The sequence below is a fragment of the Nuphar pumila genome, chromosome 2 (genome assembly GCF_984573655.1).
Source record: "Nuphar pumila chromosome 2, dmNupPumi1.hap1.1, whole genome shotgun sequence".
NCBI lineage: Eukaryota > Viridiplantae > Streptophyta > Magnoliopsida > Nymphaeales > Nymphaeaceae > Nuphar > Nuphar pumila.
In genome coordinates, this window is record NC_143250.1 from 98,192,243 (window position 1) to 98,220,095 (window position 27,853).

At 39.2% G+C, this 27,853-nt stretch overlaps 1 protein-coding gene across 1 annotated transcript; it reads left to right on the forward strand.

Annotated features, from left to right (window-relative positions):
* Positions 1-227: 227 nt before the first annotated feature.
* Positions 228-27,321, forward strand: LOC149846337 (mannan endo-1,4-beta-mannosidase 6-like). Its single transcript, XM_089997956.1, has 7 exons — positions 228-303; positions 606-693; positions 22,468-22,747; positions 24,472-24,666; positions 25,956-26,078; positions 26,315-26,526; positions 26,798-27,321. The coding sequence occupies exons 2-7, from the start codon at positions 644-646 to the stop codon at positions 27,225-27,227; spliced, it is 1,290 nt and encodes a 429-aa protein (XP_089854082.1). The 5' UTR covers positions 228-303; positions 606-643; the 3' UTR covers positions 27,228-27,321.
* The last annotated feature ends 532 nt before the right edge of the window (positions 27,322-27,853 follow it).

The window sequence follows — 27,853 nt, forward strand, 5'->3', positions numbered from 1 at the left end:
TTTCAAACTCAGGTATACCATTCGAGTGGCGTGTCAGGTCGTACCGTGTCTTTGTGACATAAGCATAAAAAGGACAAAGTAAAGTTTACTTGCAAGATGGACAAAGTTTTCAATGAGGCGTCCCCTTCTTCGTTGGGCCTCCTGGCAGAGCAGAATCTCTCTCTCTCTCTCTCTCTCTCTCTCTCTCTCTCGTTGGGGTTTCAGGCGAAGGGCTGCATCATCTCGCTGAAATTCCGACGTCAACTGCAGTGAATTCCGGCGAGGCTAATCCTTGTATTGCTCGTGTGCCAAAAAGCGTGTGAGGTACGTCCCAGATCTCCTCCTAAAGCAATCCGACAGCTAGATTTTCATCTCTTCTTAAAGCCAACCTGTGCCTGTGCAAAAAAAAAAAATTATTTTCACCGTTATGTCTCTGATTTTGATGACAAATTTTCCGTGTAAATATTAAAAAAAATGTCAGTGAAATAAAAGACAAAGTTTCTCTTATTTATAAATAATTAATTAATTACACCTTAAATTTTTTATCATAAAAAGTATTATAAAGGGTAAAATTGTCATTATATCTAATGGGTCCCTTTTTTTTGTCCTTTGACCGGCCCTTCAAGGAGAGGAGCGGTAATCTGCTGGGCGTGGACTCACAGTGATGGATGTCCAGCCGTTCTCATTGTTATGTGGCTTACATCCAACGGCCAGGTAGAAACCCTCACATGTGGGGCCCAACTCGCTTTGCCAATTGCCATCTGTTTTAGCAACACTTCCTTTATGTCACTAAATCACAATCATGTCCTCCATTTTTTGGTTATCTTTATGGCATTTTTTTTAAAGCTTCACACTAAGCATTAATTTACAAGCCAGTTTTATGAAACAAATCTCAATGACATTTTAGTCGCTTTGCCATGTTAAAATATTTTTTTTTATATGAGGAGGAACCCGACGAAAATCCCAAGTAGAGCCCCACAACCACCCTACCTTACATGTCCCACTTATAAAAGCTACAAACATGCCCATGTACCAGTGGGGTGGGGTTTGATGGAACACCTTTATCTCAGTACCCATGCGGCGACTCCCATAGTGGTAACTACCTTAAAAGTTTTAAATAGTTGATTTTAAGAGTGTCCTTGTGATGAAAGAGAAAAATGCAGGTCGTAGAATGTAATTAGTGAGAATGTAGGGTCCTTTCTTTTTGTGAATAGGCTATAAATATACCATTTTTTATGACAATTGGCCAAAATATATAAATTGAATTAGATCCGTTTTTATTGTTACAAAAACCCTAAAAAACTAAAACCATAACTAAACATTTATATCATTCTAAAATACCTAAATCCTAACAAACATCATTCATATATATGATATTAAAAAAATAAAAGCTATGCAAAATCCAACCAAAACTAGGAATACATTCATGGAATCATGTAACATCGATTGAAAAAATTATATAGATATAACTAATTAAATACTCATGTCATTTGAAAAACTAAAATAAAATTTTTTTATGCTTTTTAACTAAACAAAATCTCTGATTAAACATTCATGCTATTAAAAAATAAACAAATAACTTAAACACTAACAAACATCATCCATTATGCTAATTTAAAAAAACTTAGAAGCAAACCTCTATCAAGTAAAAAAATTAATGGATAACCCAACAAGTTTCTTTTGGGACCCATCTAAGAAAACAAAGAGGAAGAAGAAGAAGATCCAATCACCCGGGGTGTCCATTGGAGAGGTTGTTGGAGGGCATATGGTCGGATGCAATCTCTCAAAGTTTTTGGGGGAGAGAGAGAGAGCTCAAGGGGTGTATGTGTAATATTTAAAAATTTTATCGAATATTTTAATGAAATATGGAGGGTTTTACCTATTTGAATACCAGTCTACACTGATGAATTTTAATTATTTAACAAGTTATTCTTGTTTATGATAAATTATAATTAATTAATAAATTTAATTAGAATTTACGATGTTCTGTACGAGATATTTGGATTTTGACTTCAGTAGGGATCCAAGATGATTAACCCGCACTGACACAAATTTGAACTGTCCAAATAAACACATTGGATCCACTGGATCTTAAGTTATCCAGATTTGGATCTCTGAATGATTCAGGTTGACCCAAATGAGTTTGAGTATGATTTAGACCCGTATTAGGGTTTAAACTGGATGTAAAAGTATTCTAGATTCATCCAAGACCCAAATAGGTCATGCTAAGGATTTTGATCTACTAGAGATGCAAACAGATTTTCCAAAGGTAAACAAGATTTTGGATCCATCCGAGGCCTAAATAGATCTCACTAATACTAAATGATGATTTGGATCCATTTGAGACCCAAATGAATCTCATAAAAATTAAGTAAAGATTTGGATCCATTCAAGATAAAAAAGAATTATATATATATATATATATATATATATATATATATATATATATATATATATATATATATATAGGTTGAATTTGATAACACCCGAAAGGGTCTCACCAAATTCAAAACCAAAGCACAAACCCCATGGTTTTTACCATTTATTATATAACTCATGATTTTCATTCCTTGTTTTACAACCCGTGGTTTTCACTCCTTGTTTTTTCTTCCTCTCTTGCCTATAAGATGACTCTCACCCTTTCATTTTTTCATATCTCACTATCTTATAATGGTTCATGATGGCCACCCTCACCCGATGAGCAGAAGTCACCCACCAGCCAAACACCTATGAATTTTCCTCCTGTGTTCACCACCGTGACCACCCTCTTCTCTCTCTCTCTACAAAGGTCGACCCTCCCTGCAGTGGAGTTGACTCCCCTATTGCCACCTCCTGATGTGTGTCATGTTGCTTTGTCATCAATGTCGTTAGACCCGCTTAAGTTTTCATACTTGACATGGGACTCGAGGTGCATGAGCTTACTCTATTGTATTTATATCATCGACAAACATACACTATCCTCGCATGTTTCGAGGTAGGGTAAATTTATATTAACTCTGGTATTTGTGTGATTCTAATGCATGATTTAAATTAAGTAAAATAGATGCTCGTTTACATTGATTATGAATAAAATATGTATATATGTTCGCATGCATGATTTTATGAATATATGTATATATATTCACATGTGTAGAGGTTTAGGTGCTTCGTATTGTGAAATATGTATGTTTAGAATTAAATATGTATATTTAAAATTATGTACACATGTTATGAAGTATAATTGATTTCGCATATCGAATACACATGTTTTGGATTTTCGTGCGCATGCTTTAAAGTTTAATTTACGAACATATGAATATTATGAAATACGATGTTATGATATGTTGGTATCTGATGTGATGCATATTGAATGATGCATGTATAAAATGATTAAATTATATCATGATAGAAATGAAATATGTGATAGTTTCTTTTGATATGAGATCAACTAATTGATCAAGCCTAGACGGGTGACTCTTAACCTTGCGTATGGTCATCTGAATTGATATGTGTTGGTGCTCTAAAGTTGTGGCCGATAATCTTGTGATTTACATTATCATAAGACTGAATTTATGATATAATGCATATTGCATGTATAAATGTTTGTGTTCGAATTGGTGGTCATCAACCCTGTAAGCAGTCAACTCTGTTTATACATGTATGGCAATTGAATCTACTTGATAAAATAACCCTTTTAGAAACTATTCTCAAGAGGAGGATCATGTGCAATTATACAAGTCCAACATCAGGTAGTCCGCTTAAGTGAGCCTGTGAAGATGTACAAATCCAACAATAGGTACTCGAATAAGATAATTATGTGAGGGTGTACACGACTGAGATCCAGATATGATCCGACGAGAACGAGTCTATGAGAGTGTACATTTTCAAAATCCAGATATGATCCAGTTTGGATGAGCCTATGAGGGTAGGTATTTCCAATATCAAGTGATCTGGCATGAAACTTATTCCAAGATGCGGTAATTCTCTAAAAGATTGAACAAATTAAATATATTGATTGTGATGGATTGTGATGATCGAATGAGTTGGTTAAGATAGCAAGTTGTGAATCCATGAATTTAATTGTACTCTAATTATTGTAGCATGATTACATGCTAAACTAAGATTGACTATAGATCATAGTATGGTTGAAATAAATATGTTATATATTAGGTGAATGACATATCATGCTTATAAATGAATATATTGACTTATTATGTAAATGACACATCACACCTACCTATTCATGTTGCTCATAAATGCATTATGTTTTCTTGATTTACATATATCACGTATGTGTACCATGATGGATGTATATTATGGATATTTGATTAGATGGATTATGTTATCATTAAAGAACATGCATTAGTTTTATACACTCACCATGTGTTCTTATGTAGACCTACTCAGCTTTCATGAGTTTATGGATGCAGGATGCTGCGATGACATCGATGAGTCAATCACTTTTCTTTTTTCGGACACTAAATTCAGATACATGTTACTATTGTGTTGGTTTCGTAATACTCTGTTATTTTAGAATTGAAGTATTTTAAATGAGTCATGTTATTCACATTTAAATTTAGTATAATCATTTTTATGTGAAATGTAACTCGCTTGAGGTTTTGAACCAAAGTTAAAAATGTTTTTCTTGATTATTATTCAATAAAAAAAAGTTTTAATTTTTACATGTTTTATAAGTGGTTTAAAATCTAAAGGCATTACAGTATACATCACCACTAGTACTGCCCAATGATCAGATGGTTAGGTTGCTCGAAATGGTTAGGTTGCTCGAAGGGCCATGAGAAGGGTCGAAGGGCGAGAGAGATTGGGGGGTCACGTGGAGTTGTGAAGAGGGTTGTAGAGAGAGGGAGTGGGGTTAGGGTATCAGGGAGGGAGAGCAAAAGGGCTAGGCCATCAGGCATGAGTGCCTACCTTGACCTGGGACAGGGTGGGCACCCATACCCGCTCTACATAGCACAAAACAAAGCCAAACAAGGGTTAGGGTGGGCATGTATCCACCCTCCCCACAACGTGGCTTCGCCATTGCATTTTACCTACTTTCACTTGATTTAGTACAACGATTCTCACATATAACCTGATGCAGAATCATACTATGATATACATATTCGACATGGGTCTAGAACTAGTTTCATTCTTCGAAATCCATATTCAATACTGTTTCTATCCCAAACTAGATGAAAAATTGAGTCTTTTCTTGAATTCTTAGGAACAGAAATTCATTGGGAAGAGAGAATTAGGATAATGTTTGGCTTACTTTCCAAAATCTTATTTATCTCAAAATTCTTACCGATTAAATCGTGATAAGTATTGACCAGACATTATGAGATAAAAACCCACGGGGAGCATCCCTTGTGACAAGGTTGACATTGGGTATACTCTTTGGTGGGCAGGGGGACCTCAATGGGTAGTCCTATGCCGGACCCATGACAAGTGGGGTTTGATCTGCCACGTGCTGCCTCCTGATAAGTCCGATCAAGCATGAGCCTGACAATAGCTGAGTCAAGCTTTCAGCAGGCCAGAGTTTGGGCCCACCCAAAAGAAGTCTTTTTCCTTTGAAAGGGTCACTTTGGAAGGAAAGTCCTCCATAAGGTAGGTATGAACTCATTTTGACAGAAAAGCTGTTTTTTGGCTTTTATATTTCTCATGGACATTCATGTTTCACATTGAAAGAGACTACATTTCTTATGAAAGAGAGTCTCTTTTATAAGAAAGGATATGAAATACACGCCCCTTAAAAAAAATCTATGGATTTCCTCTTGACTTCATTTGTCCACTGATGGGCAGCTAGGAAAATACTTTAGTTGTGCATTAATAAGCAGTTGGGTAACATGCATGTTGGCTTCAAGCCTTAGTGGTTTGATGGATTGCAGATCAAAGGAGATATGGCAAAACAAATGCTTCAAAACCACCATCTATGGCCATTAGAATTATCTGAACCTGCAAATCTATGTATGAGCATAAAAAACACCAATCTTAAATGTTATTCAAGTTGACCCAGACCCAACCCAAGTAACATATAGGTCACATTTGGGTAGGGATGGAAGTGGACTGGGGGATAGCGGGCCCTGCCTTGCCTCACCCCGTTTGGACCGATGAAGGGCATGAAACAGGAAGGGAGGCGAGGACGAAGGTTAAAATCTATCCCCATGCGGGGATGGACTTATGCCCCGCCTCACCCCAAATCCTTCAAGGGATGACTATACACCAAGGAGAAATGGGGTCCCACCCCCCTCGCCCAGTTTGGATCGGGGATGGAGGGCATGAAATATGGATCGAGGCGGGGTGGAGGTTAAAATTTATCCCCATAAGCGGTACTGCATTCGCCGATCCTGCAGCTTGCTCAGGAAGCCCACTATCACTGTCCAACGTAGGGGTGCCAGTAGTTGTTCATAACTATTCTTAGGAATGACGATGCGAGGTTTCTGGTGGTCTAGGGTGCTTCTGTAGGTCTTGATCGGAGTGGTCCCTTCCTTCCCAAGACCACCAACCACCTTTGCCCAAGAGGCCTGGATAGGTAGGAGAATTGATGAAGGAAGTTGCAGAGTGTTTTTTTTTATATTTATACTAGAATTTGCTAGAACATAGACCCAGTGGTGTTGGCTTTGGCTGTATACTTACGGTCATTGTCTTGACAACATAAAACTCTATAGGCTTACTCTTTGCTCTCAGTGTGAAATAACCAACTAGGTTATCATATGCAGAGATGACAAGAGAGTTGCGATAAAAGTTGTTCTTTGTATTCTCAACACTGAATATATACATCCGGAAGATTACAAGATAAGCAAAACAAAAAAAGGAAAAGTTATAGTGACCAAAAATACAATAACTGAAAAAGATCCGTCTAAGATATTTTAAGATATTCGGTTGAGGATGATAGAGCCTTCCAGAAATAACCGCTATCCTGAAATCACGGTAGCAATTGTGATCAATAGCAATTTTATGGATAACAATTTACACTGTGTCGATTTACACTGTGTGGTGGAAAGATGATCACGATTTGCCATAGCTCATATAACGATTTATACTATGTGGTGGAGAGATTGTCACAATTTGTCATAGCACAGAGAGTTAGATCTTAACACTCCCCCTCAATCTGGAGCATGTAGATCACGAAGGCTCAGATTGGAAACCAACTTCATGAAGAGATCATGTCCAAGAGGCTTAGTAAATAAATCAGCTAGTTGTTTAGATGTGTGTACATAAGCAGTGTGAATGAGCCCTTGACACAATTTTGAATGAACGATATGACAATCTATATTAATGTGCTTTGTGCATTCATGAAAAATAGGGTTGGCAGCAATGTGAAGCGCAACTTGATTGTCGCAGTATAGCATTGTTGGCGGTACATGAGATACCCCTAATGATAAGAGAAGAAGACGAATCCAAGTGACTTCACAAACAACATTAGCCATGGCTCTATATTCGGCCTCGGCTGAGGATCTGGACACAATAGGTTGCTTCTTGGTCTTCCAAGACACTGGTGTAGAACCCAAAAAAATACAATAGCCAGTCAATGAAAGTCTAGTTTTCGGACAAGCAGCCCAATCAGAGTCACAATAAGCATGAATCCGAAGAGGAGACGAAGAAGACAAAAACAACCCTTGACCTGGATGGCACTTCAAGTATTTGACAACACAAAGTGTTGCATCCATGTGAGGTTGCCATGGAGCATGCATGAACTGACTTAAGATATATGCTGAAAACAAAATATTTGGTCGAGTTATAGTCAAATAGATGAGACGCCCAATACGACGTCGATAGATGGTTGGATCATGCAATAAATTTTTCTCGATACTTGTGAGATGTTGTCGTTGCTCCATAGGAAAATTAATAGGTTTAGCTCCCAATAAACCTGTTTCATCAAGTAATTCTAGAGTATATTTTCTTTGAGAAAGGAATATACCCTCCTTTGCATGAGCCACCTCGATTTCCAAAAAATATTTCAAGTTACCAAGATCCTTCATATGAAACTGACTATGTAGATATTTCTTGACAGTTTGAATGACAGACTCCTTGTTTTCAACAAGAATGAGATCATCTACATATACAAGTAATACAATGAAGGCATCATCTTGTTGAAAAGTAAATAGAGAATACTCTGCTGGAGATTGATGAAAACCAAAGTTAAGGAGAGCAGAGGAGAATTTTGCAAACCAATTTCTGGGGCCCATACAAGGACTTGTGAAGTTTGCACACTCGATGCTCCCTCTGTCATGCAAATCCAGGAGGAATAGACATATAAACATCTTCTTTCAAATCTCCATGAAGGAAGGCATTATGCACATCCATTTGTTGTAAAATCCAATTTTGTGTGGCCGCCACAACGAGAAGACATCAAATGGTAGTCATCTTCGCCACAGGGGTAAATGTTTCATGATAATCGAGACCCTCTTGTTGATAATATTTTTTAGTGATCAACTGAGCCTTATAGCGTTCAATGGATCCATCAGATTTATATTTAATCTTATAAATCCACTTGCTCCCAATGGGTTTGATTCCTGGTGGTAATTCGGTGATAGTCCAAGTATGGTTTGCTTCAAGGGCCTGAATTTCAGCAGTCATTGCCTCTCTCTAACAAGAATGTTTCATAGCTTGGGTGAAGGTTGTGGGTTCAACATCATTGAATATGTTAGCAAGAAAGGCTTTATAAGAGAGAGAAAATTTATCAAAGGAAACAAAATTGGACAAAAGAAAACACGTACCTCCAATCGATTTTGATGATGGTTAAGGTGAGGAATGAATCAACGCATAGTAAAAATCCTTCAATTGAATAGATGGTTGACGTTCTCTGGTAGATCGTCGTAAATGGGATGATAAAACTGGTTCAGGAGAAGTCATGAAGGTGGGAACTGGATTTGGAGAAGGTTCATTGGTTTGAGGTTGACCTGGAGATAACTGAGTTTCTTCTAGATTTGAAGTAGCAGGATGACAACTTTCAAGTGATGTTGAATTATGAAGAGGTGAAACATGGTGGTCCCCAAGAGGCACAGGTAGCACTGGTTCAGACAGGGTCTCTTTACTCATATGAAATGAAAAAAATTGTTCTTGAAAAACAACATCTCAACTAAAAAATAATTTGTTTTTTTTCCAGATCAAAAACTCTATAAGTTTTTTTTCCATGAGCATAACCAAGGAAAGCACACTTTGAGGCTCGAGAATCAAATTTGGTCTTGAATTCATTAGTATTAGTAGCATAACACAAACATCCAAACACCTTGAGGTGCGTATAACTCAGTTTTTTTAAACAATTTTTCGAATGGAGTTTTGCCTCCCAGTTTTAAGGTAGGGATGCGATTGATAAGATAAGTGGCTATTAGGATACATTCACCCCAAAATTTTAGAGGGAGATTACCTTGAAAATGCAGAGCCCGAGCATCCTCAAGGAGGTAACGATGCTTTTGTTCAACCACATTGTTCTGTTGAGGATTTGCAACACAAGAATGTTGATGAACAACTCCACGAGATAAGAGAAAATCTTGCATTTCATTTGAAAAAAATTCAGACCCATTATCCGTTCGGATGATTTTGATTGAGCCTTTATGTTGAGTGTCAATCAAGCAGAAGTAAAACTTTAATAAACCCTGGGTTTCAAATTTATGTCTCATTAAATATATCCAGGTGCATCTAGTAAAATCATAAAAAATGCTTAAAAAATAGTGGGCACCATTCAAAGAGGCTTGGGAATAAGGTCCTCAAATATCACAATGAATTAAATTAAAAGGTTTTTTTATAGCAATTTCACTCAGAGAGAAAGCGAGTCTTGACTGTTTTGCTCTAGGGCAAATTTCACAATGACATTAATTATTCATCTGAATACTAAAATCATAACTATTACAAAGTTTCATTCGAGAAGGAGATGGATGTCCGAGACGCCAATGCCAGAGATGTATGATTGATTGTTGTGATGATAAGGCTGATGAAATAGGTGAAGAGTGATTGAAGTAGTATAGTTCATCTTTTTCCTCACCCACTCCAATCGTCAACCTTGATTGTAGGTCTTGAATAAGACAGTAGTTCAGAAAAAATGTCACTGAACAATTTAATTGTTTAGTTAGTTTACTAATTGAGAGTAAATTGAACCTAAAGAAATGAATGCATAATACATCATAAATATTTAAATTGGAAGTGACATAGCCAATATGGGAGACTGGAGTAAAACTACCATTTGGCAGTTTTACTGGAGGAACTGAAGAATTCTAGGATGATTGAGTCATGAATGTTGGAGAAGCAACCATATGATCACTTGCTCTAGAATCTATAACCCAGTTACATGTACACAAGGTATAGTTGGAGACTGATAGACCTGCAAGGTTTGCTGATGGAACATTCTGACGAAGAAGCGACATAAGCTGATGATATTCTTCTAAGGTGAATGAAGGACCTGATGAGCTTGAACCAGCAACCATATCACCATTGCGAGCCTTTCCTTCAACACCAATTCCACTATGGTCACGTGAAATTGAATTTGCAGCTTCTGTAATCCTTTGATTTGCATTATGAAGCTTATGACTTGGCGGGAACCCATGAAGAATAAAGCACTTGTCTTTCACATGACCAACTTTGTTGCAATGAGAGCACACGGGTCTGCCTTTTTGGTTTCCCTTCAGATTTCGATTTTTAGTTTTTTGAAAGGTATTTGTAGTCAGCCTATTTGCATATCTTGAATTGACATTACGTGTAGTCCTATCCATGGATTGAATCGGACTGTGTCTAGATTCTCTTTGTTTCTCCTCTTGGAGCACTAACGAAAAAGCCTTTGCAATAGAAGGTAATGGCTCCATTAATAAGATTTGACCTTTTACAGTGTTGAACGAATCATTCAGACCCATTAAGAATTGAATGGCATGTTCTCTATGAAGTTGATTAATCATGGTTCTAGCAGCCTCACATGTGCAAGTCGGCATGGGAGAATATAAAGATAGTTGATCCCAATATCCTTTAAGTTTAGTAAAGTATGATGCTACTGAAAGAGATTCTTGTTGATGTTTCATAATGGTAGTTGAATTTGATATATTCTAGGGGCAACACTCTGAGTAAGTCTCTCTCTAAGAGCATCCCAAACTTCTTTAGCAGAGGTAGCATAAATTATGCTATTGGCAAAGTCTCTCGAAATAGAATTTAAAATCCAGGAAAGAATCATATGATTGCATCGTATCCACAACAAAGACTCAGATGATGAAGAATCTAGTTTAGGTATTATATCGTCTATGAAGCTGATTTTATTCTTCGCACTCAACGTCATTGTCATTGCCCTACTCCAAGTGGGGTAATTATCTTTGTCGAGCAGTTGTGTGACTAGGATTGAGCCTGGACTATCTGAATGATGTAGATAGTATGGGCTCGCTGGATCTGAGTTGGAAGACATCATGGAGCTACCTGTAGAAGTGTTACTTGTAGTACTATTGGTTTCATTGCGTTCCTTCATCAATGATCACGTCAGAAACCTGTAATAGAGTCTTCTTAATGAAAAATCAAATAAGCTCTGATACCATGTAAAATAACCAACTAGGTTATCATATGCAGAGATGACAAGAGAGTTGCGATAAAAGTTGTTCTTTGTATTCTCAATACTGAATATATACATCCGGAAGATTACAAGATAAGCAACACAAAAAAGGAAAAGTTACAGTGACCAAAAATACAACAACTGAAAAAGATTTGTCTAAAATATTCGGTTGAGGATGATAGAGCCTTCCAGAAATAACCGCTATCCTGAAATCACGGTAGCAATTGTGATCAATAGTGATTTTATGGATAACGATTTACACTATGTCGATTTACACTGTGTGGTGGAAAGATGATCATGATTTGTCATAGCTCATGTAACGATTTACACTGTGTGGTGGAGAGATGATCATGATTTGTCATAGCACAAAGAGTTAGATCTTAACACTCAGGAAGTGGCCACGCTTCTGCTTTGACATGAGGTGACGCCCATGAGATTTAACCTAAACTTCTTGCCTAATGGCTTAGACCCCATCCCACTACGTACACCAAACCCCTTTGGGGCAAGTTGCAAGGTGATCTCATTCGGCAAGGTGCAAGGGGGGGCAGAGGGCCCGTGGGTTTATGTAGGAAGCGGTGGCCAGTGTCCAACTTCCACTGAGCGCCATTCTCTCCCTCTGCTTGTCAAAAAAGGAGAAAAAAACACAATTTCCAGATTGATTCATGGGTTTCAGCATATTAAAAATATGATTGTATGTCTCAAAAGTCTTAAGTGCGCTAAGGATAATTAAAAATAATAATAAGATTTTTATAGCAAAATCTCAAGTATGCCCTCTAAAATTTTGTTCTGCTTTTTTTTATTATTCCTTCCTTGTTTTAGTTCACCCAATTTTGTTGTTGGCATAGAGACAATGACAATCTAGAGATCAATATATTTAAGGTTGAATAAATGATAACAGGAGTCAAAATTAATGAAGAGAATATCTAATCAAAATCCACCTAATTCCTAAGCCTCCAAAGACAAAGTTAATATTTGAGACCATGAGGTTTTAACTTAAGAGGTATTTGATGTTGTCGTTTTTGTGTGGGGCACATACAAGCTATCAAACATGCATAGTGACAAATCTTGCGAGATTTATTAAAAACTCATGATATTTAATTACTCGAGTTGAAAACGGTATTTTTCATGAGTTTTTGGTCAAAAGCATAAATATTGCATTTTAAACATAATATTTATATTTTTATAGACTATCTATTGTAAAAAATTGTGTAATTTTTATTTTTAAATATTTGTATTTATCTTTTTTTATAAAAATTATTTTTTATATTTTTATTTACTTTTTATTGCCAAGATTTTGCTAAAAAATGTGAGTTTTTTCACAAAATTTCCAAATTCTCATGAGTTTTTGGCTGCCTTGGTATTTTTTTTATAGAGAAAGCTAGGGTTAAGCAGACACCTACCAGTTATACAACCATATACCATTGGGATTCGAACTTGCAACACCCCAACAACAAGGTGACGTGCACTAATTGCTCCTGCCATACAAGTCTGCCTTGATAGTTTAGTTACAAAGGTTTGGTGCATCTCTGAATGATGCCAAAAAGTTAAATGGCATTTTGAAATTTTCTTTTAAGAATTTAATATTTTAGCATTAGTTTCTCCAAAAGTGATTTTTCTCTTCCAACTTGGCCATCAATGATATGATAATATTACAATAGTGTTGCTGGTACTATCATTTACTGGTAAGGTGTTGCATTTAATGTTGGCGATACCCTTGTAAAAACAACATGACAGGGAGCGTACCTGGATTCGCCATTGATCGTGTAGGTGATTCGGCGTTCTCCTCAGCCGGTCGACACCCACAATGAGCCCAGGCCTTATGTCGACGGTGAGCAGGACCCTTTCCGCAGCGTCCGAATGCGGAGCAGAATTTGGGCAGGGAAACAACTACAAGTCACTCATCATCCCAGTAGCCCCTAACCCCTTATTTATAATGGGAGATTAGGCAGTTACGTGAATGTGGTCTCTCCACATTCACGTAACTCCCACCCACTATCTCCATTACTTGGCCAGTTACAAGACCCACTAATGGCTGTGTCAAACCGGGTCAGACTGCGGGTTGGACCCGTAAAACCCAAAATGTCCAACATTCTCCCACTTGACCCATTGACACCAAAAGTGTACTAAATCGAGGTGTATACCGTTATCTCGATTTAATTCTTCATGTGGGTTCACATGCCACCCTTTATCACAAGGATAAATCGTATGAGTCAAGAATATGAACACCCCTTTATGAAATGTCATATTTTCTTGTACTACACTACAATTCACCTTCAGTGCTTAGGCATGTAAAGAAATTACCTTTATGAATAGGTTGGTCTCTGACCTATTCTATTGGTCCTTTAATATTGTTATTCTGCTATTCTCTCTAACCCATATGAGAGATTCTTTATGCAAAATCAACAATAACACAAAACTTTAGAGAATCAAAACATAAACACAAATGTGATTACATAATGTATTGTCATACATCAGAAGGAATCAAAAAGACTCATCCCCTTTACATGTTGGGAATACAATCCCGGTGCTAGCCCTTTAGTAAGGGGATCCGCAGTTATTTCCTTCATCCCAATTGTATCAATACATACCAGATGATTCTCAGTCCTTTCCTTAACAACAAAATATTTTAACTCCATGTGTCGACACGATGTTGAGCTCTTGTTGTTATTTGAAAAAGACACGGCTGCTTCATTATCACAAAAGATCTTTAGTGGTCTCTCAATAGAGTCCACTATACCAAGACCCATAATGAAGTTCCTTATCCAAATGGCCTGTGACGAAGTCTCGTATAGAGCAATAAATTCTGCCTCCATGGTATGAGCAGCAGTGGTAGACTGCTTTCCGCTTCTCCATGAGACAGCACCACCTGCTAGAAGGAAAATGTATCCAGTAGTGGATTTTCTACTGTCAATACATCCTCCTAAGTCCTCATCAGAGTATCCAACGACCTCTAGGTGGTCAGCTTTCCTGTAGATCAACATATAGTCTTCCGTTCCTTGTAAATAGCGCATGACCTTCTTCGCTGCCTTCCAGTGCGCAATGTTTGGATTTGACTGATATCTACCAAGCATTCCCACAACAAATGCTATATCAGGTCGAGTGCAGGTCTGCGCGTACTGTAAACTCCCAACTGCTGAAGCATATGGGACAGCATCCATCTGAGCCTTCGCAATATCATCCTGAGGACAGTCCTTCAAGCTCAATTTATCCCCTTTCACTATAGGTGCCGAACTAGGAGAACAATTCTCCATCCCATATCTTTTAAGAACCTTAAGGATATAGGATTTCTGAGATAGGCCAAGGACACCTTTAGTTCTGTTACGACGGATCTCAATTCCAAGGACATAAGTGGCCTCACCCATGTCTTTCATATCGAAATGAGAGGAAAGAAAATCTTTTGTTTCATGTAAAAGACTCAAATCATCAGTTGCAAGAAGAATATCCTCAACATATAATACCAAAATTATGAACTTACTCCCACTAGTCTTAATGTAAATACACTGATCAACAATGTTTTCAGTGAATCCAAAGTTCATAATTACCTGATTGAACTTCTTATACCACTGGCGGGAGGCCTGTTTAAGTCCATAAATTGACTTATTCAATTTGCAAACTAAGTTATTTGAGTCATTTATACTGAAACCAGGAGGTTGTTGCATGTATACCTCCTCATCCAGATCCCCATTCAGGAAGGCGGTTTTCACATCCATCTGATGCAGCTCTAAATCAAAATGAGCTACGAGGGCCATGATTATTCTTAATGAATCTTTAGTTGAGACAGGAGAAAAAGTCTCATTATAATCAATGCCCTCTATCTGTGTGAAACCTTTTGCAACAAGCCTAGCCTTGTACCTCTCCACATGACCTTTAGAGTCTGTTTTGGTTTTGTAAACCCATTTACAACCAACAGGTCTAACTCCATCAGGTCGAGGTACAAGATCCCACACTTGGTTCTTTGCCATAGAGTCAAGCTCTTCTTTCATGGCATTAATCCAATGTGTTGATCTTTCACTTTCAATGGCTTCTGCAAATGTGAAGGGATCTTTATCAATGTCTATGAAATCATTTGACTCTTGTAAATACACCACATAGTCCGGATGGATAGCAGATTTCCTAATTCTAGTGGACCTCCATACAGGTGCTACAGGTGGGTCAAAATGAACCTCTGTATCCTGTTGTTGTTGTATATCCTCATCAACAACCGGATCTAGTTGGGATTGATGTTCATTGACTGGACTTTCTCTTACATTACTCGAAGGAACAATGATAGAGAAAGTCGGGTCATTATCCTTAGCAGGTGAGAAACCTGAATCCTGCATTTCCTCAAAATTAATATTTTGAGATGCATCTATCCCAACAGAACCATTTTCAAGAAATCTTGCTTTATCTGTTTCCACTATCTGTGGTGTATGAGATGGACAATAAAACATAAAGCCTTTCGATCTTTCTGGATAACCAATGAAGAAACCACTAGTTGTCCTAGGATCAAAAGCTTTTATATGTGGGTTATACAATTTAGCTTCTGTTGGACATCCCCATATGTGCATATATGACAAAGAAGGTTTTCTACATGTCCATAACTCATAAGGAGTCTTTTGAACAACTTTCGTAGGAACCTTATTCAAAATATGCACTGCAGTCCTAAGAGCTTCACCCCACAAGGTTAAAGGAAGGTTTGAGTGATTCAACATCGCTCGAACCATTTCTTTAAGCGTACGGTTTCTCCTCTCAGCTACACCATTCTGATAAGCACTACCAGACATGGTATACTGAGATACAATGCCTTCCTCTTTTAGAAACCGCGCTAATGGACCTTCCTTTTGTCCCATCTCAGTGAAACGACCATAATATTCGCCACCTCTATCTAACTTGACAACCTTAATAACTTCACCGGTTTGTTTCTCTACTTCTTTCTTGAAGTCTTTAAAAACCTGAAAGACTTCTGATTTTTCAGATAATAAGTAGAGATACATATACCGTGAGTAATCGTCTATAAAGGTGACAAAATACTTTTCACCCGTATAACACGGTGAAAAAGGGCCGCAGACATCCGTATGCACTATTTCTAACTTTCCATTGCTGCGTTTGGCATCTTTCTTATATGTGTTAGACTGCTTAGCCTTTATGCAGTCAACACATGGCTCTATATTCGTAAAATCAAGGGATCCAAGGATTCCCTCTTTTACGAGTCTTTGGACTCTCTCTTTCGAGATATGTCCTAACCTCCGATGCCAAAGCAAATAGGATTGATCATCCTTTAGACCACGTTTATTGTCAATCATTGTGTTCTCAATGGAGTGAGATTCCTGAATTTGGAGTTTGGTTCTTAATCGATACAAACCATCACACATATATGCAGAACCTATATTCATTGAATTTTTTATAATAATAAGTTCAAATTTTTCAAATTTAAATACAAAATCAAACTTATCAAGTTTTGAAATTGAAATTAGGCTCCGACTATAAGATGGAACATAAAATGTATCGACCAAATCCAACATGAATCCCGACTCCAACACAATTCTGCAGGTCCCAACGCTTTTGACATGCGAATGCATCTTATTTCCTAAGAAGATGCTTCTTTCATGCTCTGTTGGTTCCCTTTTGTTCAGAAATGCCTGCAAAGAGTTGGCAATGTGCACCGTGGCACCAGAATCAATCCACCAACTATGCAATGGAACATGAATTAAATTGCACTCATGAGAAACAAATGACTTATTACCTTTATTTTCGAGCCACTTCTTGAACTTCAAACAATCCACCTTCTTATGCCCTTTCTTTTTGCAGAAGAAACACTTTATAGAAGGGCCACCAAACTAGGATTTGGCTTTCGTCTGAGAGTTTGAACTCTCCCCAGTGGCTCTCTTCTGATTCTTCTTTTTGAAGAAGCTTTTCTTTGGCCTCGACCTCTGTTTATCCTTATGAGAGGCCATATGTGCACTTGGCACCCTCTCACCCTTCAACCTCTCCTCTTCCTCAACACACTTACTCAAGAGGTCATTAAAAGACCACTCATCATTATGTGTGTTGTAGGAGATTTTAAAGGGTCCATACTCAGTAGGTAACGAGGTTAAGATCAAATGGACTAAAAATGAGTCAGAGATGGCGAACTTCATGTCATTCAGTTGAGTCGCAATATTCCTCATTTCCAAAATGTGCTGTCGGATGTGACTGTCACCAGCATATTTCATAGACACTAATTTGGACATAAGGGTACCGGCCCTTGCCTTATTAGAAGTGATGAATTGAGCCTCAATGGCTCCCAGAAATTCCTTCACAGTCCTACAGTGAGGAATTGCGCCTCGAATGTTCTTAGCCACCCGAGATTGCAAAAGCAACAGGCTAAGTCTGTTCGAGCGCTCCCACTTCTCAAAGGCAGCCTTCTGATCAGCTGTACTCTGCTCTGTAAGAGTGGGAGGTTCGTCAATTCTAAGGGCCAGATCTAAATCCATATAGCCCAAAGTGAACAACACAATTTCTTTCCAATTAGAAAAATTCGATCCGTCTAAGATAGGGATACTACTAGAACCGTCGATATGGAAGGAACCTGATAAAAGGAACAAAAAACGGAAAGATGTTACTATTATTGCTCAAACGAGACTCGTGTTGAAAAGGTAAAAGTGAGACCCTTTATTTTCACCTTTTCTGAGACAAGCATAGTTGAGCCATTATCGTTTCACTTTGGTAAAAACGATAATACTCATGATTGCTCCGTCTCTTCAATTCCCAAGGAATTGACTTCAGTTGGTGAAACTAGTAGATCATGAATCCAGAGGCAATTCAGCACTGTACCTTTGGGTACGAACATGCTTCATGGGCTGGAATGCATATCTACTATCACACCCTGTGTAAATTTGGAACACAATGACCTACCTTTGGGTATAATCGATGTTTCATAAATTCACACACAATCATAATTACGAATCTTAATACGGTTCAAAGAATCCTCAATTAACACGACTCAGATCACTTTGGTGATTACATGAATCGGTTAATCAAAATCTTTTACCAAAAAATTTATTCGTATTATGGAGCACACCCATGCACACATTTTAATGCATGTATATTCATGACATAATATTAGTTTATACAACAAAAATGCATAAACTAATTATCATAAATTTAGTCATAATTCATGCTTAAAATCATCATACATAACTTAACCAACGCTAAATACATGAATTAACATGCATAAGTCATGCATTATTCAAAATAAATACTTTATAAAGCATGAAAAATAACAAAAGCATGCTCATATGGGTAAAACCCAGGGTCCATATGTAGGAACCGGTCTTAAAACACTCTGAACCGGTCTGAAACCGCCCCGAACCGGTCATCTAAGGGTCCGAACCGGTTCTGAACCTTATAAACCGATACATAATATGAACAAAAGTTCATAAAACCCTATAACCGTATGCCAAAATCCAAATATTTCTTTATATTTATGAAAACAGGGTCTCAGCATCCCGGAACCGGTGCAAAAATGGAAAGAACCAGTCAAAAATAGCTCCGAACCGGTTCCGGAAGGGGTCGGATCAGGTTCCTGATCCGATTCAGTCTCAATAGTGTTTGGATTCTGTTTTTATGGATCCAACCCAGTTTCAAATGGGATCCGGGTCTGACTCGACCCATACTTAATACGGGTCGGACCCGGCCCGAACCAAAACCCAGGTTAGACCCGGTCTGAAACAGGCCCGGGTCGGACCCGATCCAAAACAGATACCGGGTTAGACCCGATCAAAAATGGATACCGGGTTCGACCCGGTCCATCATGGACCCGGATACGGCCCGGTTCAGACCAGATACCGGGTTCGACCCGGTCCAACATGGACCCGGGTATGCCCCGATTCAAACCAAATACCGGGTTCGACCCGGTCCAACATGGACCCGGGTATGACCCGGTCCTATAAGGGACTCCGGGTTCGACCCGGTCCATTATGGACCCTGGGTCGACCCGGTTCTTAATGGGTCCGGATCAGACCCATTCCAGAATGGATCCAGACCGGACCTGATATTAAATGGAGACCCGACCTTTTTTTTCGGATCAGACCCAGACCCGGTCCCATTATGGTCCGGGTTAGATCCAAAAAAAAAATAGCAGGCCCGATCTATTTCTGGTTTGGATCGGGCCTGATATCGGGTCTTCACACGGGACCCGATCCGGTCCCCACATTGAAATTAAACAGAAACCCGATGGGTTTCTGTTTGAGATTTCAGGGAAACCGAAAAGGGTTTCCGCCCTTTTCGGTTCCACGGCGACCCACGTCGCCGTAACGGCGACTGACGTCGGTTGCCGACGACCGACGTCACCCCACGGTGACGCCGGTCCGGCGACAACCCTCCCGACAGAAGACGTCGCCCGACGGCGACGATCCACGGCGTTGTCGTCCGATGTCTGAAATGCATGGCAGCGCCTGCCAGTCCGGCGGCAGCCCCGGCGACATCAGCAAGGATGCCGCCGGCCAGTGGCTGCCCCTCCACGGCGAATCGCCCCACGGCGATCAACCCAGCCCGATGGCTGAAGGAGCAGGGCAGATCAAAAATGGGGTTTTAAACCCCTTTTTGCCATCGGTCGACGACATCTTCCGGCGAAAGCACACCGGCGACTGACGGCGCCCAACGACGACGCCCTATTTGCTGGCACCGGCTGGAATCAGCGGCAGACACCCCGGCGATGGCAAAACTGGCCTGCAGCCCAACAGCCACAGGTATAAAACATTTTTTTTTTAAGGTTTGCCAGAACAGGAAAAAAAATGTCGCCTTTTTCGGGTGACTTTTGTCGGTGATGACTGTCGCCTCACAGCGACAGTCTTTGGCTAATCGGTGGTTGTCACTCCACGGCGACTCCACCGATGCCAAAACGCCGTTTCAGCCTACACGGCGACGCGCAGCGGAAGCGTGGTGGGCCCATAACCCATTGTTGGTGATACCCCTGTAAAAACAACATGACAGGGAGCGTACCTGGATTCGCCATTGATCGTGTAGGTGATTCGGCGTTCTCCTCAGCCGGTCGACGCCCACAATGAGCCCAGGCCTTATGTCGACGGTGAGCAGGACCCTTTCCGCAGCGTCCGAATGCGGAGCAAAATTTGGGCAGGGAAACAACTACAAGTCACTCATCATCCCAGTAGCCCCTAACCCCTTATTTGTAATGGGAGATTAGGCAGTTACGTGAATGTGGTCTCTCCACATTCACGTAACTCCCACCCACTATCTCCATTACTTGGCCAGTTACATGACCCACTAATGGCTGTGTCAAACCGGGTCAGACTGCGGGTTGGACCCGTAAAACCCAAAATGTCCAACATTTAACTCTTAAGTGCTTGACAGTATTATTACCTTGAACCTTCGTATATATACATACATACATATATATAGTAATGCACTGGTGTTTCTCACTTTTTTGTTTTGACCCCCTCAAAATCGCTTGTTTTTGGTATTTTTTCTCACATTTAACACCATAGATGAAATCTATAGGTTTTGTTTAGTGGGAACCGGCTTTTGGATAACCAGAATCTAACCTGTATACAGGTTTTTCCGTGATCCAAAATCAATGGCTATGAAGGTATCAATCTTTTTTGGCTCATAAAAATATGTTTTTTCGTAGAAAAAACATGATCCAAGAGTCGATTTTCATCATGCTAAATACATCCAATGGTTCAAATCTATAATAAAACAGGGCAGAACGAGAAATGGGGCCTAATATGTTCAGTTCTCGTGTGTGTCTTGTGTGTGTGTGTGAATTAAACATATAAAATTATGTTCTAATGGCAAGCTCATATTGGCCCTACATTCATTGAAATGGCTAAAAGCTTCCTTCAAGTATTCCCTAACAGACCAACAGTGGCTCCACTTGTCTGGTAGGAGCTGCTAGTACACGTCACCTTGTGTTGGGGGTGATGCAGGTTCAAAACCCAATAGTATAGTTGTATAACTGGTAGGGGTCTGCAGGTATTCACTTGTGTCAATCACCTTCCAAAGGGAAATTGGGATGCTTTGTCACCTTAGGGGGCAATCAAGTATATTCTTCCATGAAAAGGTAAATAATATCTTAAGAGGCAGAGTTAGTGTCACCACTCACTATCCCCATATTACTTAATAGTTTATTTCAAGAAAATATTTCATGTAGTCTCTTAATTATATAAAGTTTGGCAGACCCCTACCAGTTATTTGAACTCCCAACATAAGGTGACGTGCACTAACTGCTCCTGCCAGACAAGCGGAGCACCAATGTTTTTTTTTTTTTGACAAAGTTCTTTGCTGAAGCGGATAATCTTTGAGTGGATTTCACCGACACCCAAGTCGTTAAGAAGCCCGCCTGTTAAAGGCACCTGCACACCAGTGAGAATCGAATATGGAGATGAAGGATAAGCACCTTCGTCCTAGGCCTGCTGTCACTCGGGCGATCGGTCAGGAGGGCGGGTATTCCAATATCAAACTCTTTGGTCCAAGAAACTTCTAAAAAGATTAAAGAACATTAAAGAAAGCATATTTGCTAGTTTTTTTCTTTTTTTATTGGTTGCTCACTCCTATAGGGTGTATGCTACACTCTACCCTCTTGAAAATATCACAAGATTTTTCCTCGGCCATATTTTCCTGAGGACACGATTCCTGACTATGATCCAGACTTGGTGGTATACTGGCCTTTGGAAATGATTGAAAAAGCTGTCAACCAAGTGCTTCCTGTCAAATTGTCACTTTCTTCCAGATTTCCCAATTAAAAAGAATGTAATAATGATAATAAGTCCTCCCTTCAACGTAAAGCCAACCATGTCCTCTCTGTTCTTCCACATTACTCAAATGACAAGCACTCATTTTCATGCATGTACTAATATATATATATATATATATATATATATCTTTCAAATGAAAAAGGCATTACCATAGGAAAACATAGATACCCACAATGGAAAAACCATTCATTTCTCAGATTTTATGCATACATTCTTCTTCTGTATATTGATTATCCTGTTGGGTTCTGCTAGATTCTGCAACTGTGAAGAAGTGGGTGATGAAGAATGGGCAATGGTTGGTAAAAAAGGGAGCCAGTTTGTGGTGAAGAACAAGCCTTTCTATGTTAATGGCTTCAACACATACTGGCTGATGGTCTTTGCTGTTGATGCATCAACAAGAGGCAAAGTTAATGAGATATTCGAGCAGGCTTCTTCTGTTGGTCTCACAGTGTGTAGGACGTGGGCCTTCAATGATGGTGGATGGAGAGCTCTGCAGAAATCTCCTGGTATTTATGATGAAGATGTCTTCAAGGCAAGTGATCAAAGTCCTGGTTTCCCTATAGTTTTTCTTTCTTTCATTGCATTCACTATATTATAAGGTAGCCTTCTTTACTACATGGACGTCGCGGCGCCATGACCAAATATTATTCATTTTTTTAAATAAATATTAGCCACCGTTATATTATTTTAAAAGGTAGTATTTCTTTCAAAAAAAAGAGAAGGATAATATTTAGTTTTTGTCTTTTTGACACCATGACATCAATTTAAGTAAAAAGACGCTATCTGTTTTTCTATACTTTTCTCTAATTTTTGCTAGATCCAAGACAGTATAGATGTTAATCTGCTTCATTAGTTCAGCAGAAAATAGGTTTTCAATGATGTAAACGTAACATGTCAGAAATTAATGGTTCACAATGTACTAAAATTTGACGACTTGAAAAGAGAGAGAGAGAGAGTATTTAGCTTATTGATACCGCATAAAGGATCCCGTCCTTTGACATACGACGGGCTCCATCCTATGCTGATCCTAGCTGTCCAGATAAGCATCTGGACGGCTAGGGTCAGTTCACATCCAGGTGAAAATGTGGGCAAATCCTAGAAGTTGATTGGACGGTCAGGATTGGATGTAGGATGAAAGCCATCGTATTCCAAATGATGAGATCCGTAACACCATGACATTAATCTAGTAAAAAAAACACCATATTTTTTACTACTTTTCACAAAATTTTGCTAGATCCAAGACCCTAGTTTAGTAGAAAATGGGCTTTGAATGATGTTAAAGTACCAGAAGGTTTTTCAAGAGCTTCAAAAATCAATGGTTCACGATGTACTAAAATTTGGCGACTTGAAAAATTGTACTTTATGAAAAAAAAACTACCCACCCTATCATAAAAGTTGTGATCTTATGCTGAATCCTTAGTAACAACAAAGATATGTGGTTTTCAAGGCTAGCTTTAGCATTATAATTGATCCACAATATCACTTTTAATGTTCTATATGAAGGCAACTGGGTAAGCATAGAAGCCACATATGCTGTTAGAACTATGTCAGGGACATGTCATTGTTAATTCAGCATGAAATCATGACAATGGATGGTCACCTAACTAATTGATGCTCAAGATGGGGTGGTCCTATTATGTATGGAATCTATGGATTGCCATCAAATCATCATTAAGGGCACGTTTGGAAGCGAGAAAGGTGTAGAAAAAGTGATGCAAAATGGAAAAAACCCGTACAAATTTTTGGCCCTTCCAAACGAAAGACATTTTTTTGTTAAGAAAGTTTTTCTTAAAGTACACTTTTTGATAGGAAATATTCTTCTTGGGGGGAGGAATGTTTCCTATCAAAATAAAATGATGATCTACACTCTCCACCACCCATCTCACCACCACCACCCGTCGTCTCACTATCACCACCACCATCCATCCATCTCACCACCACCCATCGACGATCTGAAATTTTTTTCTCATGCTATACAAACAAGAGAAAACTTTTCATTTAGAAAAGGTATCATATCAAAACTTCTCATAGGCAAAACTTTTTTTTCCTATCGGAGTTTTTCTCGCTTCCAAACGGGCCCTGAGGGTATGGCAATATCAAGGGACCATATATCATCATATAATGAGCGACATAGGGGACCAATGTTGTACCCACTGGCATAGGATCAATGTCATGTTCAGAGGTTTCTAATGCAGTAATACTGACCAGATCATCTTTGGTTGAATGATATTGATTATAATCTGGATGTTCCTGCAGGGATTGGACTTTGTCATTAGTGAGGCTAAGAAATACAAAATCAGGCTTATTTTGTCTCTCTCGAATAACTGGGAAGCTTATGGTGGCAAAGCTCAGTATGTCAAATGGGGAAGATCTGCTGGCCTGAATCTTACTTCTGATGATGATTTCTTTTCTGACCCAACTCTGCAGGCCTACTTCAAGTCTCATATCAAGGCAATTTTTATACTCTTCCATCCCAATGAAAATAGACTAGGAAGCATCTAAAGAATTCACATACATGGAGTTTATGTAATAATCCTAGGTAGGGGGTGTCAACAGGTGGAGCTCGGGCTGGTCCTGTGTGGGTGTGGACCTGGATCCGACTTTAAGGTGCTGGTTCTAGTCCAGACCTACCGTAGGAAAAACCATACCCGAGTCGGATAAGGATTGATAAACCAAACCCAGTCCTTACCTGGTAAAATAATATATTTTATGTCTTTTATGTTGAAAGTTTGTCTATCTTAATCAGAATTTGGGTCAAACCCTGCTGGTACGAAATTTCATAACCATACCTGGATCTGTATAATCAAACCCTTCGGGTCCAACCCAAATTCTTAATTGGACATCCTTCTTTATCACCAAAAAACCATAGACCCTATAGGGTGTGGTATGGGTTGGGTCTGGGTCAAACCCGACTCATTGATACCCCCTAATCCTATTCCTAGGGAAACCAATTTAGAAAACCTCTTCCATAATAGGAGTTTACATGCATCCCTTATTACAATGTTGTTAAAGGCCATGAAAGATTCTAGCTTTCCGCTAACCAACTATTGATTAATTCTCATCAATTTTCACATTAAACCAAGATAAAGGCCCCATCTTTTAGTTGTTTTGGGCATTCATTTGTAGGACCCTATGGCCACTAATTTGGATCCTAATTCCTCAGTGCCCGGATCCAGCAATACATAAGGTGGTAATCACCATATGCTCATTTGTTAGGGGCAACCTATTAATGTCACCAAGTTGACAGGACATCACAAATTCGAAATCCACTGGTGGCATCCCTTGCCACAAGGTCGAAGTTGGGTGTACTCCCTGGTGGGCAGGGAGGCCCTCAAGGGTTTTACCAACAGCCAAGGCCAGCCAATGTGCGGTCAGTGGGTGGGGTGCTGTTTTTCCTTGGACTATCAAAATAGAAAAAAACGTGGTATGAAGAAATTTTTTTTTTAATGACGAGGAGCCCTCACCGAGAGCCGGACTGCTTAATGGGCCTGCCCTCTGCGAGGTAAACCCCAGGTGAGGTCACCGACACCCAAGCCCCTACGGAGCCCACCAGTTAAGGCACCTGCACATCCGGTGGGAGTCGCTATGAAGAAAATATGCTGGCCTGTCTACTTTTACATTGCATTTATATAAGTCCCATTTTGGATCAAATTTCAATGCATGTCTTCTTGAAATGTCTTGCCTCTTATTATGCAATTCATGAAGTGTTAATGCTGCTTCTCTCTGTTGTTTTCATGAAGGCTGTTTTGACGAGGGTTAATACGTTAACTAATGTGACGTACAAGGACGATCCGACGATTTTTGCATGGGAGTTGATGAATGAGCCTCGGTGTTCATCAGACCCTTCTGGGGATAAACTGCAGGTTAAAATTTTCACATGGTAAAATAACATTTGACTACATCTGCAATACTATATGACAAAGATTGCAGATCCACAAAACAAGTTTAAAAATCAAATTTAGTTAGCATATGGTTTGGTACAGCTCAAAAACTTGGGCATGTAATTACATAAGTCTCTCTCTCTCTCTCTCTCTCTCTCTGTGTGTGTGTGTGTGTGTGTGTGTGTGTGTGTGATGTTTCTAAAAGAGAATATTTTCAGGCATGGATAGAAGTGATGGCAATGTACGTGAAATCAATAGACCAAGATCACCTGCTAGAGATTGGATCAGAAGGATTTTATGGCCCTTCTAGCCCACAGAAAGTGCAATTCAATCCAAACACATTTGTTCAACAAGTTGGAACAGACTTTCTCAGGAATCACAGGGCTTTTGCCATTGATTTTGCTTCGGTCCACCTATACGCTGATACATGGTCATCTCTCTCTCTCTCTCTCTCTCTCTCTCTCTCTCTCTCTCTCTCTCTCTCTCTCTGCATGCACACACATGAATGAGACATGAGATGCCTGAAGCAGCCATCGTGATTCATGTATTCGTACTTCATAGGTCTATGTATTCCTTAGGAACAAGATTTTCTGGTTTATTTATTATTTATATACTTCACCATTGGGTAGCTTATATACTATCATACTATTCACAAGTGAAGATATGCATGGAACATGTGCTAACTTGCCTATGCATGAAAGGATCTCATCATCCATCTCTGATGCTCATCTTCAATTCGTGAGGCCATGGATGGAATCACACATTGATGACGCAGAGAATGCACTCAACATGCCAGTTCTGTTCTCAGAGTTTGGTGTTTCGGCGAAAGATGGCGGTTACAATGACAGTTTTCGGGATACACTCATAAGCACAGTATATCAAACACTGCTAAACTCAACAAGGAGAGGTGGAGCTGGGGGAGGAAGCCTCCTATGGCAACTCTTCCCAGTGGGAACAGAGTACATGGATGATGGATATGCAGTTTTTCTTCCTAAATCACCTTCAACAGCAACAATCATCTCTCTCCATTCAAAGAGACTCGATTTGTTTAACACCTTGTGTTCCTGGAGATGCCATTGGGGTTGCAAGAAGAAAAAGGGATTTGAAGTATTTAAGCATGCAGAACTGTAATGATATGCAGTCCTTTTATTTTCTGTGTTTGCCTTTATGAGATGTAAATGACTGTTCTAATTATTTGTTGCAAGTCGAGTTCTGTCACAGTGGTTATGAGAATTTAAGCTTCTAGTGCAGAAAAAAAATGAAGGTCCTGCTTTTTGTGATATGTTTGGTTGTTTCCCTGAAACCTGCAAGACGTAAGAAATTGTGCAAAGAAAGATTCAGTATATGATTGTTGCCTGGAATCTGATTTTGATGAGATGATATTAAGTTTCCTTCTCTACTTGAACAAACTCACTATTAAGCTTCATGATAGAAAAAAGAGTCAGACTGAAGTCGAACTTGACTACCAAAGGGATCCCTCCACCTGTTCGAGAGCACTTGCATTTTCAGAACTATTTTGAAATGTGGAAGCACACCATTGTATGGGTTGATTTTGATTATGTCAAATGGATATGGATGTAGGAAACAATGATACATGCATTTTTATGAAGTTTGCCAAGATGACTAGTATATTAGAGGATATAGTACGGGAGTAAAAATGGAGTAACCGTGTGACAGAGATACAGCAACTTTTCTTACTTGTTTTCCTCCAAAATTACATAGCAAAATCAGGCCAAACCAAATTATGACCAAAAGAG